The sequence below is a fragment of the Cydia pomonella genome, chromosome 1, assembly GCF_033807575.1.
Source record: "Cydia pomonella isolate Wapato2018A chromosome 1, ilCydPomo1, whole genome shotgun sequence".
NCBI lineage: Eukaryota > Metazoa > Arthropoda > Insecta > Lepidoptera > Tortricidae > Cydia > Cydia pomonella.
The window spans coordinates 8011171-8024549 of NC_084703.1; the positions used below are offsets into that span (position 1 = coordinate 8011171).

The 13379-nt window shown below is 39.1% G+C and overlaps 2 protein-coding genes across 2 annotated transcripts; both read right to left on the minus strand.

Moving 5' to 3' along the window:
- Nucleotides 1-31: 31 nt before the first annotated feature.
- LOC133527425 (testis-specific serine/threonine-protein kinase 3-like) lies at nt 32-7633 on the minus strand. Its single transcript, XM_061864474.1, has 5 exons — nt 6585-7633; nt 4261-4872; nt 3222-3381; nt 1832-1972; nt 32-145 (listed from the first exon to the last, which is right to left on the minus strand). Exons 1-5 carry the CDS (start codon nt 6672-6674, stop codon nt 69-71), a joined length of 1080 nt encoding a protein of 359 aa, XP_061720458.1. The 5' UTR covers nt 6675-7633; the 3' UTR covers nt 32-68.
- Nucleotides 7634-7770: 137 nt separating this feature from the next.
- On the minus strand, nt 7771-13143 carry LOC133527594 (testis-specific serine/threonine-protein kinase 1-like). Its single transcript, XM_061864706.1, has 5 exons — nt 13014-13143; nt 11972-12583; nt 9799-9958; nt 9212-9301; nt 7771-8155 (listed from the first exon to the last, which is right to left on the minus strand). The coding sequence occupies exons 1-5, from the start codon at nt 13095-13097 to the stop codon at nt 8073-8075; spliced, it is 1029 nt and encodes a 342-aa protein (XP_061720690.1). The 5' UTR covers nt 13098-13143; the 3' UTR covers nt 7771-8072.
- Between the last annotated feature and the right edge of the window lie 236 nt (nt 13144-13379).

A 13379-nucleotide genomic window follows, 5' to 3' on the forward strand; every position in this document is an offset into this window, starting at 1 on the left:
GATTGCAAATATTGCAAATAAAAACCATAGATACAATAAACTGTCCTTTATATATCATAAATGTTTACCTATCGATAATCGCTGAAATGCGGTATTGATTCCTTGATTGATGCTATCGTCGTGGTGCTTTTCAATGTATTTAATCCTGTTGAAAAAAACATATTTGTAGCTACTGTAATGAAAACTTATGTAGACGAGAATAACGAAATAATTTGAGCAACCCCTGAAAATTTAACGATTTTAAGAGCAACGAAAGGGGTCATCCAATTTCCATTAAAAGTAGCGGATCAAACAAGGTGTCAAAAGTATCTGCCATTTTGTAACAGCTTAACAAAATGTGTTCTATATGTAGAACAAAAAAGATCCATTGAACGTGAATTTTAGAGATTTATATATACTTGGAAAAGTTATCCGGAATATCAGATACTTTTGGCGTGTTATTTCATGCGCTACTATTGATGCTGACTGTACATCACACGTTTAGGGGTGTAAAATGTCTCTCTCCTGTCAAGAAAATGTGACAAGGGAGTGGGAGGAGTCACGATCTTATGACGTCACTTTAACTTCAAAATTGTTTTGATTTTTTTATTACAAGCTTTTATTTACTTTCACCTGACCGTTTGTCTGTTTGTAATCAAATCTTGCAAGTTAAATTTGATCCACTTCCCGGTTTCCGATTGAGCTGAAAATTTGCATACATATGTAAGTCGGGTGACAATGCAATATTATGGTACCATCGAGCTGATCTGATGATGGAGACAAGAGGTGGACATAGGACCTCTGTGATAAAACAACGCAACCTAATTGTGTTTCGGGTTTTTAGAATTGTCTCGATGAGTATTAGTTGCCTGTGAAAAGAAAAGTACAGTCAGCGATAAAAGCTTGTCCCAAAAATGAAATTATTGCCAAAAACTTATTATTTATTCGCTGTAAAGTTAAATTCCTAAATTTTACAATGTTTATCGGTTGCTTTGCTTTTGCTTGTTTAAATATGAATACCTAATCGAATTGCGGATGTGAGGTCACACCAGGGGAGAGGGGTAACTAGGGTTAGCCAAATGTGACTGGTGCGACAAGGAGGGGTGAGGGGTCGAAAAATCTTGAAATCCGTGTGACGTATTTATGGATGACCCCAAACTAGACAGTTTTCTAAACTATCCATCCAGGCGTCGTCAAGCAGTTGTTCATTGGTGGAGGCCAGGATGTAAATTTTAGAGTTTGATGTTGTGACTGTCAAGGGTAATTATTAATTTAAAATGTAATAGTGCCAGGCGTTTCTGTTGGGGGTAAACTAATGCCATTCTCAATAAAAAGGTATGTACAGTCACGTCTGAAAACATCGACACGATTGAAGTGCCAAAAATATGTAAACACGACTTCATAGCCCATATATTAGGGTAGTGTATACATATTTTTGGCACCTTGTCCGTATCGATATTTTCAGACGTGACCGTACTATTGACTAGTCATTTCACGTATTTATTAAAAATGATGTATGTGCTCAATTGCATTCTAATTACGGTTTAATAATACTACTAATAAAGTAAGGACGCTAAGTACAAAGAATTTTGTACACTGACCTGCCTGCTATATATCTCTATAGCACGCAAGCGAAACAGCAATATTACGCGCATGTGACAGAAATAGAAAATAGCTGGTCAAGGTACAGTCAGCGTCAAATACTTCGTAGCAGTCAAAGTGGCCAAATAGTTCGGTACACCATACTAAATATATGGTGTACCGAACTATTTGGCTACTTTGACTGCTACGAAGTATTTGACGCTGACTGTACGAAATTATTTGTAATATTAAATTAATGGTTTTCATTTACCTGCCTTGGTCCTCGTATTCGTGCCAGCCGAGGCAAGACTTATCGAGTCAACTGCCCGTGATATGTTATCGTCTTCCAGTCTCATTCGCTTCTCGACAGCGGCAGCTTTTTTAAGCAAAGTTTCTTCCAGATGAGTTAATCCTGTAAGATAAGCGGTATGTTTATATTTCTAATGTACGCTCATGGCATTATTTATAAACGTCTGTCAAATATAACAAGTGTATGAATATGTGTACCTATAAAAAAATCTTACGGTCACGTCTGAAAATATCGATACGGACAAAGTGCCAAAAATAAGTATACACTTCCCTAATATACCCCAATATATGGGCCATAAGGTCGTGTATGCATATTTTGGGCATTTCGATCGTTTCCATGTTTTCAGACGTGACTGTAGCTACTCACAAGTTTCACGCCACCAAGAGATATCGCTGTACTACTGCGCTGTATGTTTTGTGGTAATTGGATTGTGAAATGTCAAGTTTTGAGAGCCGAAGTTACTGGATAACGTATTTACACAACATAAGGCACAGAACAGACGGTTTGTGTTATAAGGTTATTTAATAGTAAGGTCAGGTAAGGTAAGATAAATACGGTTTATTTTGCTCAGGGCAAGAGAAACCGTACGAGGAAAATCCTTTTAAGGAAGTACGTATTTTTAAAACTGAAATAGATGTCATACACTAAAGAAGAAGTGACCAAGTGGAGGAGGCATCCGGCATCGAACCGGCGTCTTCAGCTACTACGCGGTTAACGCCCTGACCACTAGACCACCAGCCAAGTACGCCATCGAATAAATTTACACTAGGGGTACAGTTTTAGTCAAAATACTCACAAATTATTACTCCTAATTCTCATGAAAACTGGAGAAACTCATGTATAGAATAAACTTGTGGGCACCAAAAACGTTCACACTCATTACTTCGATACGACTGAGCCATGCTGGGCATCTCGCAGAATTTTAAAAATGGCAGCTGAGAGGTGTTGTTATGTCTATAAATTCACTAAAGCCTAAAAATGTTGTCCATATATGACATTTTGTCCGTTTCCCCCTACTACTTAACAGCAACCGACTTGATTGACCACAATTTATTGGTATACTTTATTTTGTTGCAATAAGGTTTGCGAATGGTCAAATTAACTGTGTAATAATGGGGTTGGCAACTGTCAAAGGTTTGCATAGATGGCGCCATCATAGCTTGCCCCTGTCTCTAGTTTTGTTCTATGAGATTTGGCTTAAAGTACTGGAATCCAGGTCACAAAATTCCAAAAAAAAACAAGAAATTGACAATTCTAGGGATTGACAGGGCAAGCTATGATGGCGCCATCTGTTTAATACTTCGACCGGCCAACCCCATTTAGATAGTACGTCATCAACCCGAGATCTTACTAGCGACACGCTGGTCCATGGAGATCCAAGCCCCGCTGAATACGCTGGCGGCGGTGGGCCGCGCCTTGGCGTCGGGCTCCATCAACTGCGTTACCTGGTCCTTGCATTCTGGAGATAAATCGTTCACCACGCAAGAGCGAAACCGCCATTGCTTCTTTACCTTTAACATTTAGAATAATCAAAAGTCAATGCCCTTCATGAGTAACTCAGGATAAATTTGTCGACGTGCTCACGCTATCGTGTCATCCACAATGACGCGCAGATTTGTCAAATCTAACCTTTAATGACATGAAAATACGAGTCAAGACGCGTCTTCGAGAAGGACACGATCTATGTTACGGCTACACGAGAGCTCCCAGTAGCTGTAGTATTTGTAACTTGTAACTGCAAATATGATTGGTCGGTTGTATGTATGTACATACATATAATTTTGGACTTACAAAAAAATTACATCCGTCGCTTTGCAACTCACGAATTCATGTTTAATGCTGATGTAATAGTACATTGTGATGCAAGTGTGGTAAGTTGGTCATTACACACGAGGGGAATTGTGCGCGCGAGCTGCAAACGAGCGCGCAATAAGAAAGCCGATGTGTGTAATGACCATAGCACCCGTGTTTCATATTACGTTTTTCAACACACTTGCGAGGAAAAAAGAAACTTTCATATTAATCCAATTTTAATTGTTAAATCGGTTAGTAAGTCTTGCATCTGTCCTACTGCCTGCCGCCCCTCGCCCCGCCCTCGGCGGCGGACGGAGCGCCGGCTCCCGCCAGTCCACGTTGTAAAATCTACTCGACCAATTTAAGAAGGCTCCGTTTCCATACATATTATTAACAATCAGATACCTTCTTAACTCATTCGGATAATATAATGAAAAAGCAGGAGTGTTATAATATATTGAAAAAGCACGCGTATCGAGGATTATGAGCCAAAAATCGGTGGAATAATAACGCCGTTTTGAGCAAGTGTGTTGAAAAAGCAGCTATTCCACGAGTATGTCTAACCTGTGACTAGAGATAAATTTTAGGTTGCATACCTGTTTCTCATACAACTCTTTCACAGTGTTCTCCTTAAAAGGCAGGGCCTGATTCAGCATGGTGTAGAGAATAATACCCACGGACCACATATCAGCCATTTTAGGAAAGTACGGAATGCCTTTAAGTATTTCTGGAGCCGCGTAAGAAAGCGTGCCACAATACGTCTCCGACAGGATATCAGTGCCTCTCTTAATCACGGTGCGCGCGAAACCAAAGTCTGTTAACTTCACGTTGTAATTCGCAGTAATCAGGATGTTCTCACATTTCAAGTCTCTATGCGCGATGTTCATAGTATGGATGTAGTTGATAGCGGATATGATCTGTCTCGTCCACAATCTGCTCTGTTTCTCTGGCACGCGACCGTTTTTCGACACGAAGTCGTAGAGATCACCGTTGTCGCCGAGTCGCATGAATATGAAGAACTTTGATTGCCGCTGGAAGATGCCATTGATTGGTATGATGTGAGGGTGGTTGACGCGGATGAGAATGTCTAGCTCACGCGGGAGAAATTTGGTTTTGTAATCTCGAGCCGCCGCTGATGTGTCGATAACTTTACATGCCAGTACTACTGGAGTTTTGCTGCCTCGTGGAATGTGAACTGCCTTGAAAACCTACGGGAGTTTTTAAACTTCATGACTCATTGACACATATGATTTTTACGTTGAACTGTTTGGATATCATAGGAACGCCCGGAAAAATGTGTACTTTTTATAATGGTTCTGGTACGAATATAGAATGCTCGCTCGCTTTAATGGAGTTGGTAACTTTATTGTAAGGCTTTATTAAAGCTCTAAATCCCTCACGTAAAGTAGATGTTCGTCTTTACTAGCATCCATACATGTAGGAATTCGCTGATTGCCGAATCATCGCCGAGTGACATGTGCTCGGCTCGTTATTCGCCATATAGCGAGCGTGTCTATACACACATGCGGGCCCTAGACAAATACCTAGTTGTTTCGGGAACAGCGAATACGTCTATTGCCGAGTAGCCATATCTTGGTGTAATTCTGCAGCCGTGTTTACTGTTTTGTGTAGTGGTTACAAACTGATTAAAAAGAAACAACGATTAAAAATGAGACGAAACACCATAACATCTTTTACACTTTGTCTCTAATTGGCAAAAATATTTGTTTGATATTTTTACATTTGAACATTTTTTTTACATTTCAAATATTGTTATCAATATGCTAACAATATATAGATATTTGGTGAAACTATGAAACGGAAAATGACTCTTCGGGCTCGACTACGGGCCTATTCGCAAGTGTGGATCTAATCTGATAGCCCTATCCATCAGCCACTGTAAAATGTGATATCATTGCTAAATAAAATAAAAACGGCAAATAATTTATGTCTGTTGTATTGGAGCCCCTCTTAAATATTTGTTTTATTTTAATTTCGTTATTTATTTTTAAAGTGAATATATACCTCAATATTATTTTTATATTTCAAGCGTCTACCAGTTGCCGTTATCAATATCGAGGTAAAACGAGCAAAAAAAAACATTATATGGGAGCTTTCTTAAATATTTATTTATTCTGTTTTTAGTATTTGTTGTTACAGCGGCAAAAAAAATACATCATATGTGAAAATTTCAGTTATCTAACTATCACGGTTCATGAGATACAGCCTGGTGACAGACGGACAGACAGACAGACAGGCGGACGTACAGCGGAGTCTTAGTAATAGGGTCCCGTTTTATCCTTTGAACCCTGAAAACTACGTTTTTAACTTAAATATGCGTAAATGCAGTACTTGCAGTAGATATGGTGTATTAGTCTCCGTACAAAATGTATATTTAATAAAATAAAAAAAATACCGTATGCCAAGCACTTTCCCGAATGTGTGGATGGAAGCAATAACTATACGAATATTCTTGTTCGTATCGAGAACAGCTGAGCAAGGCGAGCTCAAATAATCGTTTCTTGGCGAATCGCGAATAGGTAAGGTACCTACCCTCACTACTAGTTATTCGGCGAATAATCGGCAATCGGCGAATTTCTACATGTCTGGATGCACCTTTTCAGGAAGACTCATTAGTCTCAAACAGATAGGGCATACCCTCTACTACCTACGTCTACACCCACACGATATCTACTTATATCGGTATCGTTATATTAGATCAAAAATGTCGTCAACGTAGACAGCGTAGGCACTCCAGTAGGGCTAAGATGGTCGGTATTTTATCATTTGTCACCATGCCTGTCACGTTCTAACAAGTTTGTAAGCGCGAAAGTGACGGGCATAGTGATAAGTGATAAAAATGGAACCATGCTGCCACCGCAGATTCGCGCCGCTGCCAGTGGGTACCTGAAGGTCGTACTTTAGAGTAGCATCCGTCTCCTATCACTTTCTCCAGTTGAAACCCTTTATCTTCTAGAAGTTTTATGTCCGACGGCGTCGTGATATCCATTTATTTATATCTACGAGCCATGAACCTGTTGGATACATGATGTATAGATGCGAATACTTGAATGTATTGTTATAGCACACTATAAGATAGATTTGTTTCCATATTATTGCTATTATAAATTTTCTGAATCATTTAGTTTTAATCTACGCATTAACAGAAATTATGAAGTTTGGGTGTTACTCGGTCTATTGTCATGATTCTCATTGTGAGGTTATTGTCATTGTTGTATCTAATCATTAGTGTCAGGTCACAGATTAAATCTACTAAAATAGAAGCATAGACATAGTAAGTAATTAAAAGTTATTTTTCTGTAAAGAAGAGAAGAGAATCTCGTAAGCACTAAAGAGGTCCCAGCTCTGTGCTTTTTATGCTTTGTTAGATTAGAGAGTATGATGGGCATGGCAAGTTAACCGGTAGGAAAAATAAGAAAACCTCAAGTAGGTACTTTATTTTTAACCTGGAGCTACGAGAAGTGCAGCCCCTCTGTTCCAGCGTCTCTAAACCACGGTAAGGTAGGTAAGTTAGTCGCGGATAGTTACACAATCTGGCTACGAGTAATCAAATAATATATAATATTTTTCCAGTTTCTCTCTGGGCTGAAAAGTCAAATGTCCGACGCTCTCGTAAAACTAGTGCCGAGGCCAAACCATGGGATTAAGTGCCAAATCATTCATTTCAATTGCAATCAACCATTTAGGATACAACTGCCAAAACGGAAGAAGAATAGGATGATTTGATGCTGGTAATAATGCTTCATGCCATTTCAGTAACTAGTATTCTTATTTTTACTACTAAGCCATTCTGAGATTAAGTAAGTTTTTCCGGAATCTAGTAATTTTAATACTATTTAATTAAAGATTAGACGTTTTACGAGGCGGCCGTTTTGAGAACTATTAGTAACTAGTCATTGCTATACGACATTTTTTCATAGAAATATTACTTTTAAAGGGGCATTTTGTCTATGCAAAGCTTGTGCAGAGTAAGCATGGTCCGACTGTAGGAACTGGAAACAGGAGAAACAATATCACATTGCATGGCCTTTGTAGACAAGTAGTTTACTTTCGTAAATTATGGTACACATAAAATAAACAATTGCTGAGTGGTAACAGATGATTATATTTCAATAAGTAATTGTGACAAATGACTATGTTTAACTTGGACTTCACACATGATCTAAAGTACCTAGGTACAGTCAGCATGAAAAAGATAGTGACCGCCAAAGTGGTCAAATATATCGCAACACATCTTTATTAATATATTATTATAAGCGTGTTACGACATATCTGATTGTCACTCTCTAGTCTTATCTATATGATGCTGACTGTACAGGTCTTTCGCTTAACACAGACGCCTGGTACGACACAGGCGACTGGTTAATATTATGTTCAGCAATTAACATTATTTTCCGTGGGCCAAAGGTCCACTACCATTAACAGGCGCTATCAGCTTTGGATCCAGCTTTTTTAGTGTTTTCATTGTACCTGTAAGAAAATGACATTCCTCTTAAATTAATAGCTATTAGTATAGTTAGCTGCTGTACTGTAGGCTTAGCACAATTGCGCTGCGACAGTATTCAATCAATCAATAATCATTTATTTCGAACAAAGACCATAATGTGTTAGTAACATAACAATACTTAAATGTAGGGTTAGTACAAACATAACATTAAAACAATGTTTACATGGGCATGCTGCACCCATCAGTGCTTCAGCCACGGCGAGTCCCACCGGTTGATCGGGTATTATCGCGTAATAAAACTAATAAATCGTTGATCATCTCCAAAATGGAGTTAATTAGAATACCTGTTTCTTTGAGAAAGTTACTTCATTTAAATGAATAGCTTAGGAATAATCCCTTGAAATTAACGGAATTAAAAAAACACGGTGTAGTAGATTGTTAACGCATTCACTGCTGGGCCACCAAATTTGTATGGACAGTCAGCATCAAAAGTCTTTCTGTAACAATTTAACAAAAAGTGGTGTCTTTAATATAGAACAACTAAGACTGTAAAACTTACTACTTTTGATGCTGACTGGACGTGAACGCATATCTACCAGATATCTACATATGTGCGTTGCCGGCAGTGCACAGTGGATGCGTTATTAACCAAGGCTTCTCACTGCGTTCGAGTACCAAACTACCTCGACAGAAATGAGTGACTTTCTCCTGAGTTAAACACTCTACTTTTCATTCCGAATGCGAGGAAAGTAAAATGTACGTATATTATAATAAAATAAAAAAACATGACTAAGTATAAACTTAGTACTTCTTAAGGGTACTTTCAATTAACAATTTAAGTAAAAGTATCGTTATTTATGGACTGGGGAGTAAAATATCGGAATGGAAATTGTCCAACAAATCCATTTTACACCAAACATTAATATCTTATCGTAAAAATAATAGAATAACGTACTTGGTATCTAAAATGCTCTAGTGCAGCAACGTATCACTTTCTGCACACTTCAAAGAACAACAATGACCCCCTTTCAGCGCACGAGGAATGAAAAGTAAATTACTGAACAAAATTTTTACGCCACCTGTTTCAGAATCACATTCCTCAAGATTTCGCGGCTTTTCTAAATCTTTCATTGCCTGTTTTAGCAGTGATTCCTCTATTGGAGTATACTCTGCAAAATCAAATAGTTATCATTAGAATAATTTACTTTTTCTAGTAATAGTGGTACCTATGTCGATTAATAGGCGATATACACCTCATTAAACCTCTAAATACTTACTAGTAACGAGTAGATCATCCGTACTTAACAGCGCGTTGAATTGTACAGATCCCTATGAAGCACGGCACACCGGTTGCGGTTGCGGAAGCCGTGGAGCTTCAATATTTTAGTGCACGCTTACGCTCACGTAGCCGGTGTGCTCTGCCCTTAAAGTAGTACGTAGTACGCACTGGTACGCATACGCAGCAGATTGCGAGTTGCGTAAGAAAGTGCGTTGCTTGTGAGACGCGTAAGTAATGTGTACTTGCCCTTACGCTTTGGTCTCTGGTTGATGCTGTTCGCAGTGAACATCATCACGTTATTTGGGAGCACAGAACAGAAAGGGCAACATTTCTGTAGAACGTAACGCTGAACGCAGATTGCGGCGTCAACCGGAGACAAGGTCTTACTGGCTAGTCGCGGCTCCATGGCGATCCACGGCCCATTGAAGACTGCGGTCGCCGTGGGCCGTGCTTGCGCGTCCGGCTCCAACATTCCTGTTACTAGGGCCAAACACTCTTCCGACACCATACTAACTATCTTCGAGCGAAACCGCCACTTGCGCTGTACCTTAGAATAAAATACGTAATAATGAGGCTCAGCTAATCTATATTATATAAATGCACGTGTCCTGACTGACTCATCAACGCAAAGCCGAAACTACAAATGCTAGAAAGTTGAAATTTACACACTAGGTTGCATTTATAAAGTGTACAAGAGCTAAGAAGCGATTTTGAGAAATTCAACCCCTAAGGGGGTTAAAAAGTGGATGAACGTTTGTATGGGATTCAAGTTTTATTTTAAGTTAGGAACTTGACACTTTGTAAAAAGGTATTTTATTTAAATAGAAGAAAACTAATTTCAGCGTTTTTGAAAATTCATCCCCTAAGGGAGTGATAAAGGGGTTGAAAGATTGTATGGAGATCAAATATTTTTTTGAGTGCAGGATTTGAAACTTTGTACGTAGGCATCCCCTAAAGGGGTTAAAAAGGGGTTGAAAGTTTGAACCCATTACCAATGCTTTGAAACTCCATAGAAAAACATAATGTAAGATTAAAAAAAGTTATTTTAACGTTCTTGATAATTCAACCCCTAAAGGGGTCAAAAAGGGGATAGAAGTTTATATGTGGTACGAGTTTTCTTTAAAGCTAGGAACTTGAAACTTGGTAAACGGGTATCACTTTTTTTGGGTGGTAGGTTTGCATCGGGAACGAATATTTTTGTAAATAGTGATCTTGAAATGTCGTAAAAAGACAGAACAATAGGAAACAAGAAAAGTAATTTCAGCGTTTTTAGTAATAACCCAAGGGAGTTAAAATGGCGTTCATTGAAAGTTTGTATTAATCCCCTAAATTGGTGAAAAAAAAGTTTGCATTCGATTGGAATAGTGGACTTGAAAATCTTCTTAAGGGATTGAGAGGGATTCGAGAACAATTTTTTCCACTAAGGGGCTTGAAACTTCGTAGGTTGGATCAGACAAATCTCATGCATTGTATAATTATTAACAAGTGATTAACCTTCCCTACTGCTACCTTTTGCTGCATAATGTTCTATGCTCATGTATATAACTACCAACATACAAATCCACGCGTACGAAGTATTATACATATACACGGTGTGTAAGGCATTCGCACGTCTAGTGCCTAAGACAAAATTCGATAAGTTCTCCGAAGCCATACATTTTCGCTGAACATACATGGGGGTCAAATCGGTGCTCCTAAGTTTGACCCATACTATATAAGGATATAACCGCGAAAAACGAAGTTCGTAAATTTCGAGCAACTATCTCTGTCACTCTACCAACTTGGTTTGGTGGTAACTACTGGGATTTTTTTCCCAGTAGTTAGTTACCACTTACCTCTGGTAACAATTTGGTGGTAACTAGTGCGAATAACCCGGTATTCGCAATATAGGCCTTCTGAACGAAACACCCGCCTGTTAGTAACAGGTAAAATAAGACTAAATATGGCTATTTGGCGGCAAAATATATACATCGATGAAACAGACAGAAAATAATACAACTAACAAACACTGGGTACAATAATAATAATCATCCGCAGGGCAGCTTATGGCGAGCTGTTGAGGAGTAACGACCCCACGGACCCGAGTATTTACTCCCGAGAGTCAGTCAGGGTCTCCATCTCCGGCTTGCCTTCATTGGCCGTCCAGAGAGGAGTCGTTAGAGCTAAATGCTCAAGGGGTGGAAGTGAAAACTTGCATAAGACGCGAGTTGTGTTGGTGCTGCTTTACTGCACAAGAGCGGTAATTAGCACTTACGTGCCTATGTCGAAAATTTAAAGAACGCGTGCGTTTAAGTAATTCTTACTTACTTACTTTTTGCACTCGTATCTTAATGTACTATTAAAGGGTTAATTGTCCTAACAGATTTCATTGATCGAAATTGAGGTGTATTCAATATTGCAAACAGACAACTTTAGCTGACGAGTTTATAACATTATTTGTTACGGAATCAATAGAGAGGACAAAGATACGATTATAAATACATCGCGCTATCGATTTTTATATCATTGTGAGCTTCTATATTTTAACACAAATAATTTGTCGTGTATTAAATTGACATACCTGCTTGTCATATAAGATCCGCACAGAAGTATCGTTAAACGGCAGTGCTTTATTGAGCATAGCGTACAGAATAACTCCCATGGACCACAAGTCGGCCATTTTAGGGGCGTACGGTACACCCTTCAGTATCTCTGGAGCCGCATACAATAGAGACCCACAAAATGTGTCTGACATAACATCGTTGGGCCCACCATCACGCGTTCGGCGCGCGAAACCAAAATCTGTTAATTTCACATTGAAATTTGCAGAGATGAGGATGTTTTCGCACTTAAGGTCTCTATGCGCGATATTGAGAGCATGCATGTATTCTAGGGCGCACATCAATTGCCGCATCCAAACTCTGCACTGGGCTTCAGATAGGGGGCCTTTGGTTGATATGTAATTTAGGAGATCACCGTTCTCGCCTAGTCGCATGAATACGAAGTACTTGGCGTAGCGCTGGTAGATGTTGGTGACGTGTATGATGTGGGGATGGTTGACGCGGGCGAGAATGTCCAGCTCGCGCGGCAGGAACTTGGACAAGTAGGCGCGGGGTGCGGTGGATGTATCGATCACTTTACAGGCTAGGTCTACGGTGCGGGTTTCGTCAACGATGTAGACTGCTCTGTAAACCTAACCAAACAATAATATTATTAGTGGGTACTACATACGCCAGTTTGTATATCTGAAAGACAAATTACAAGTTGGATTTAGAAAACCTTTAGGTAGTACAATACACAGAGTAGTGCACACTATCCTTTTAAGTCATATGAGCATATAATTTACCAACCCTTGCCAGATGAGAAATAAGGAGCCTTTGTGCGTAGGTAGGTATCCAAACGTATCGGAATTTTCCATATAGCTAAGAAAGCGTCAGCACGTTTCGTGATTCGAGCTATGGTGGAACATGGCTTCTGGTGCCAACATTCCTCCAGGTGCATTTAGATACACCATCTTCGTAGGACGGTTGGCGGTAAAAGGCGAGTGGGGTGGGGTCAGTACCCCACTGACTTTGAAATGTGAAAGTCCTACGATAGAGCTTAAAATCCCTAACAAAGCATACTTTAGCATAAGATCCTTCACCGAGCATGTGTTGCAGTACGAACTTCTTTTCTCGCAGCGCAGCGTAGACTGACGGTGACTCCATTCATGTTGATTGACATTTTAATTTTGGCAAAGCATGGTGCGTTAAACACTACCTGCTTAGCGTGTTTCCATTTTTATTCTTTTACTTTTCTGAGTAAATAAGTTAATTAAAGACATATTTTTAAAAATTTAATACGTATGTAAATAATGAAAATGTCATCACCAATGACTCAGTCATGGTTTGATCTTAGTTTGATAGATGTTAGCTAGACAGGAATAAGTTATAAGATAGGGACAGACTGGTAGAATTAATAACTAAATTAACAACAACATTTAAATTTTC

Coding starts and splice junctions, on each gene's coding strand:
- LOC133527425 (XM_061864474.1), bottom strand. CDS start 6,674: ATGGATATCACGACGCCGTCGGACATAAAACTTCTAGAAGATAAAGGG. Junction 3,382..4,260: donor AAGAGTTGTATGAGAAACAG/GTATGCAACCTA, acceptor TAAATGTTAAAG/GTAAAGAAGCAATGGCGGTT. Junction 146..1,831: donor GAATACGAGGACCAAGGCAG/GTAAATGAAAAC, acceptor TTTTTTCAACAG/GATTAAATACATTGAAAAGC.
- LOC133527594 (XM_061864706.1), bottom strand. CDS start 13,097: ATGGAGTCACCGTCAGTCTACGCTGCGCTGCGAGAAAAGAAGTTCGTA. Junction 12,584..13,013: donor GTGAAGGATCTTATGCTAAA/GTATGCTTTGTT, acceptor TTGTTTGGTTAG/GTTTACAGAGCAGTCTACAT. Junction 9,302..9,798: donor CATGGAGCCGCGACTAGCCA/GTAAGACCTTGT, acceptor TTGATTTTGCAG/AGTATACTCCAATAGAGGAA.